Source organism: Sinohyriopsis cumingii, unplaced genomic scaffold (assembly GCF_028554795.1).
Source record: "Sinohyriopsis cumingii isolate HCF-2022 unplaced genomic scaffold, ASM2855479v2 utg000305l, whole genome shotgun sequence".
Lineage (NCBI taxonomy): Eukaryota > Metazoa > Mollusca > Bivalvia > Unionida > Unionidae > Sinohyriopsis > Sinohyriopsis cumingii.
In genome coordinates, this window is record NW_028315886.1 from 382,033 (window position 1) to 388,662 (window position 6,630).

General features: G+C 35.0%; 1 protein-coding gene across 2 annotated transcripts in view; it reads left to right on the plus strand.

The window, feature by feature from the left end:
- The window catches only part of LOC149774366 (uncharacterized), a 121,343-nt gene extending 115,902 nt beyond the window's left edge, over positions 1 to 5,441 (plus strand). For both annotated transcript variants that reach the window (XM_089945364.1, XM_089945366.1), the window contains one exon: positions 2,067 to 5,441. In XM_089945364.1, coding sequence (XP_089801490.1) covers positions 2,067 to 2,071 — 5 coding nt within the window. In that variant the 3' untranslated portion in view covers positions 2,072 to 5,441. The remainder of the gene's footprint in view (positions 1 to 2,066) is intronic.
- Positions 5,442 to 6,630: the final 1,189 nt, after the last annotated feature.

Sequence of the window (6,630 nt, forward strand, 5' to 3'; positions counted from 1 at the left end):
ATTGTTGCTTCTTAAATTCAATCCCATTTTAAGAAAGCTTATCCAGAATGCCATCCATGGTTTCTGGTACTGATGGTCTGAAGAATTGTCCAAAAGGAGGCGCTGAAATTTTAAATAGTGTAATAAGCTACTGCTACCCAACACCTCTGTAATACAAAGATTAATCTTTGGTATGTAATCAGTTTCTAAAAGACGATATATTATGTTAATTGTTAGGACAAGAGAAGGTGTCTGAGGTAACAGATTAAGAGGCATAAGCCATTCTTATACAGTACATTCTGTGAAGGCCAGATAAAGTGATTGAAATAACAGTTGATGTTTCCTTTCACAAACATTTTACACATTAATGTAGTGTACAGTTATGAAGGAATGATGTGCAATATGCGGTCTTCTAGTATTCTTCTGTTAACAAGGCTAAGGGTCATAGAGCAGAAGAGCTTATGAGTTAGCAACTGGTCTGCCATCTGTAAAATATCATCCAAAGTTTTGTGTCTACAAACACAAGTTTCTTATTGCTACTCCTTCGAAGCTGCTTGGAAGATTGACACAAAACCGTACACAGACATTCGCCCTTAGGTCTAATGGGTTCTAAATAAAATAGTAATGTTCCAGATGGATGATCATGCCAAGATTTAATCTTTCTACTACAAAACAACTTATTTTGTCTAGTTGATTCTCAATAGCCACCTTGGCAGTGATCTTGACATATTAAATTTCTCCTGAGCAGATAATTGTATTTGACTGAAGTTTTCCCCAGAAGACTTCTTACAATTTATAGTTAGTTGTAAATTAAAATGGTGCTGCATGCATACCCATTAAAGCGATCAGTGTCGCCATCTTGACAGTCTTTTTATCACTATCCTACTTCAATGGATTCTTATATCAGGTGTTCACTTGAAAACTTGGATGAAATCTAGTTGATCCTAAATGACGATGATGCCATGCTTCAATATTTAAATAACCATTTCAATATCCATATGTCTTTCTTTCTGCTACACTCTTTAAGACCGCAATTGAAATTAAAATCTTATAAAGATCTTTCCTCTAGATGTATAAGCATTAATCTGTCAATTGTCGACAGTAGTTTTCATCTGATATCCAGTGTGGTTAGAGATCTTGTGAAATTTTGTTACTCATGCATCTTCTGAATGGAAAGTCTGATGTGCATGCGATTTCCACAGGAAGACTTCTTAAAGTGTATAGTCGGTCTTAAAAACTGTGCTGATCAGATATCCGATATAACTCAAACAATGGCCTTCTCGAAAACTTGTCACTATGCCAGCTAGGTGGTAAGTCATATCAATATTGTTTGATGCTATAAGATTGTTAACATCAGTCCTGGGTGAAACTGGTGATGAGCTGACATTCAGTATGGTCACCTTCGCATCCGTCTTGAAAATTGTGTTATTTATGCTATTTCAACTGGAAAGTCACATCATCATGGAGTTGTTACCAGAAGATCACTTATAATATCCAGTTGAACCTTAAATAAAATGGTGCCAATCTGACCTCAAATATAGCTACCACATCACCCATCATGAAATTGTTCTTGTACCCACTCCAGTTAGATGGAAAGTTATAGTGACATTTGGTATCTCATCTGAAGGTCTCTTAAAGCGTCTAGTTGATTCTCAAAGAGAAACTAGCATCCAGTTGTTGTTGTTGTTGTTGTAGGGTTTAACACCATTTTTTTCAACACACGCTAGGCTATACATGGCCAATATTAATGGTGGAGGAAGAACCAGGGAAAACCCTGGAAATAATCAATGACCCACAAGAAGCTACTGGCAAGCTTTCTCACATACCTGCATTGGCCAAATCCAAGAATCGAACCCATGCAGACAGAAGTGAGATGGCAGTGATCCGTAACGGAGAGTGCTTTAGACCACTCGGCCAACCTAGCATACAGATTGACCAATATGTTGGTCATTAGAACGTGAGTTAAGAGAAAGTGATGGTTATATGGTATATGGGAAACCGTGCATCTGGGAGTAATCCGTGGGGATTCTTCTCTTCATCAAAGTAGGAATATAGTTTGATAAACTAAATCTACATTTATCTTTCAGAATGAGTCATACAACAGACACTACAGGCTGTTTCTAATAGTGGTGGACCTTGTACCAGATAATAGTTTGAAACCATAAAAAGGAAACTAATCCATCTTGACTGGAAAGCTGTGGAAAATGTAATGAGCGTGAAACTCTGTGTTCTCTTCCTGAAGCAAAAAGACTAACATGATGGCGTTAATGCATTATGGGTAATATTTGGGGTGGATATGTCCAAAAGACAGGGATATGATATATGATGTTACTTTATTTCTTGTAATTTTAATGTAACCTATGTGAAAATTTGCTTTTTTACTCCTCTTTAAGTTAATCTGGATTTTGGCTTTTAAAAAAAAAAACCTGATGAAGGAAATAAATTACTTTAGATAAAATTAGTATAAGTACATTTTTAAATCTACTGGGATTGAGTTGTATTTGAATATTTTGTATATTGATTTAATAAAGGCCAATTAGTGCCAAATTCAAGATTGATATATTACCAGTCACAATCTTTCAAACTGTCCCAACAAATTACACAAATGCAGTGTCAACTGGTTGGCTCTTCACTTTGAATTCTTAAGGTTAATGACGAAGAGGCAGTATTGTTCATGAAACATATGCTGTGAATAAGGTTCGCTGGCTGTACTTTAAGGTATTACAGTTCTCTTGGAATCTCATATAAATACAAATGTGAATGTCTGATATTTGTTGTGGTAGGTAATGTGAAAAATTGCTTACCACAAGCATAGTGCAAAAAGGATGTTACAATACAGAACAGGTGATATATGTAGGACTAGATATGGAGTTTTCAAAAGGTCAACCAAGAGATACAACTAGTGTGTGGAAGTTTGTTTATAGCATTGATGATCAGTCTGTAAATAAATCTTAAACCTGCTGATGTTCAGGCATTATAGGAATAAGTGATAGAGGCTTAGTAATCAAACCCTTTTACACCACATGAAGCTCCCGAAGAAGGAAAGAAAACCAGAACATATATTATAACTCTTATTTGCCACATCTTCCCTTCTGGACAAGAAGGCATACAATGAAAGAACTCACCACAAGATTCTTTGAAAGACATTAAACATATCGGTTTTATTTTATATGATCATATATGTGTACATGCAAATTAATGAGACATTTAAATTACACTATTTCCATGCCCTTCAGAAGCTTTTGTTTGTAACTTTGGAGAGAAAAAGTAAAATGTCTGAAAATAGTTTGGCTAACAAATGTATAGCAGCTACATTTATATTAATCTTCAAATAGTGACAGGGTTGGAGGGCTGTAACAATTTCAGAAAAGGCCTTGATTATGAAGCTCCATGATTTGGATATTAGTAAGATGTTTGCATGCTTGATCTTCAATTTTTGAACCTTAATGGTCTCCAAAATAATTTTTGGATATATTAATGTTTAACCTTTTGGAAGGTCATGACATTTTTTTCTTTCAGAAATATGGGCAAATAGTAATTATGAATTCAGAGATTTAGTAGGTGGTCATTTTTTATACGAATCCACAGACTTGAAGGAACTCTACTGAAATATGCAGCAGTTTAAAAACTTACTAGGTCTAAAGTGAATGCATGAATAATGAGGCTTACAGGAACTCTAGTGAAACATATAGGAAATTTGAAGACTTATTAAGGCTAAAGTTTATGCATGAAAATTCCGACAAGATCAAAGTGTACAGAAATGTGCATATATGCTAGAAAGAAATTATGATATCAAGTCCAATGTTACGTTTCTTGGTAAAACAAATATCATTAAAGACTGAGAATAATGGTGTATTGTCATTTAACTAGTCACCCGGTAAATGGAAGCTAGAAGATTATGTTTCTTGATTATTGGTTGACTTAATAGCAGAAGTAGTCTTCTTACATGACGCGCTATCAATAATTAAAGCAGGTTGCCTTTTTCTGAACAGAAGATTTAGCGTGATGAATATAGAACATAGCTATTTTCATATAAAAGTGTTGCAGATTGCATGTTATATCATGTTATTCGTGTGATATTGATAAAGATGGTAAACGTGTTGTAAATTAGATTTGTCAATTAAATATTAGCATCATTTTATTTGTTTTATATTGCTAAAGATGGTAAATGTGCTGTAAATTAGATTTGTCAATTAAATATTAGCATCATTGTCTTTGTTTTATATTGCTAAAGATGGTAAATGTGTTGTAAATTAGATTTGTCAATTAAATATTAGCATTATTTTATTTGTGTTATAACTATATGGTCTCAAACTTAATAACATAAAATATTACAAACCTACATTTCACAAGTTATTTAGTTCCCATGACTAGAATACAAAGTTAAAAAGTACAGTATTTTGAACTAAATCCTGTATATTACTAATCTACTGATGTATTGCTAAAGGTTCTATCACGGATATAGATTATTTTGAATGAATTACAGTGGTGTTCCAACTCGATTCCAATGTTGAATGTGTTGATGTGCCACTAGTTTTAAATTTAATGTTGTAAACACCTTTGATTTATCTGAATGTTATAATCCAAAAATATCCTAGAATAATTCCAAAAGTCATTTCGCCCTAAAATGTAAATGAGTAATTTGTAATTAAAAAATAAAAATAATCAATTCCTCTCAAATTAAATCACAACTAAAATTGATGACACTAAGACTCATGTTAATATTTGGGATGAATAACTCTGATGTAACTAGCTGTATGTTCCATTCCACGTGAAACATGCTGCAATTACCAATTTCTGAAAAGACTGTGACTTTCATCCAACTGTTAACACAATTCATTTCCAAAGTCTCCTAAGGTCAGACCCAAAGATGTATATATAACTCAAACCCAAATACACATACATACAAAACATTACATTAGTCAGGTAGGACCAAACTACTGCCCTCAGGCAAAGGTGAGTCACACTATACAAATCAAAAATACATACCAATTTGATAGCACTGAAGATGGTAAAAGGCTTTGTAAACTACATATTATGATCATATTTATTTGATTTGACATTAAATATAGTAAAAGTTGTATAGTATTATTAGCTTTAAGATATTCATGTGAGATTACTAAAATGGTAAAAGTGTTGGAAATTACTTAGTGTTAACATATTTATTTTATTACACCAATGATGGTAAAAGTTTTAAAGAAAAATAATTCCCCAGGATTTCCTCACCAGTTACAATGGCTATTTAAAAAAGGCATTGCATATCTTAGGTAGTGTTCATATAACCATTAATTCCCATGATGCCGTTGTATGATTGATGGTAGTTGTGTGTGTTATAGATTATACAGCTTGGCCATACTTACGATGTGCCCCACTCAAAAGACTGCTAGCTCCACTTGGTCATTTACACTTACCAGACTTAATTAAATTGTAGAACAAAGCCAATAAAATGTTCTTACGTTTTATATATTTGGTAATTCATTCATCTCACTTTCGGAACCTGATAGTGTTTAGTCCAGCAAAATGTATTTTCCCTATTTTAATGACTGCTAAAGATGATGTACTTTAGACTGATTCAGGTTGATTTTGTTAGGACAGGGGAGCAATCATTTTAATTACCTGCGCTCTTAGGTAATGTTCAATTTCCAAAATGACAATATCTAAAGAAATGTGAGTAGCGACTCACATGAAAGAAACAGACATATACCAACATTCTGTCCATTGTGCTTGTTGCAAATGTAAAGTCTTCACCTTACACCTGTCAATCTTTCAGAAGATCAGAATATATGTAGAGCACAGCTTTTAGTATTACGTTATTCATTTGACAACACTAAGAATGGTTGTTGCTGCTGTTGTGGGGTTTAATGCCATTTTTCAGCTCACAATAGACTATGCATGGCAGCCAGTATTAATGGTGGAGGAAGAAAGCGGGAAAACCCTGGGAAGAACTACCGACTCATGAGAAGCTACAACAACAACAACAACTATACCGGCCTTCTGGAAATGGTCCCTTTCCAACTCTACATCATATGACTTGCCATTGCTGTTCAAATGATATCCATGAGGACTGTGAGGCAGAATCAATCCTGATAGGTCGCGTGACAGAGGAGCCATGCGTCATTTGACGTTGTAGGCAGAGTGCCCTGGTGCATGGTACACAACGAAAATTACATCCATGTTGTTGTAATGGAAGGCGGCCAGTGTTTTCGGAAATCAAGGGTTCTCATCCGGACCGCCATCTGCTATTATGACCACAGTCGGCTTCACTGATCCATTAATACACATAACAGGCTGAAAAGCTGGAATTTGTTTGAGTTCTTCAAAATCAGCAGCGTGTGTCATTGCTGTGCTACTGTCATGCTTCCCACCACGAATGAAGATAGCAGTTGGCCCTGAATACGATACTGCCCCTGGTTTTATAGCACATGCAACATAAACTGATGGGGTCAGTTTGTGGCGTTCAGAAATTAGACAGTCGTGATCTGGCAGCTGCACACGGCACTCGATGTGCATTAGAATGGGCGCCTGGTTATTAACTGCTGGTAATTCTAGTGGGACACGTGCCTTGTCGTCTTGGCTGAAGAACAAAATCAGTGTTCTTCCATAGCGACAGCCAGATCATTCAGGGAGCAGATTGTAGCTGCTGAAAAATGA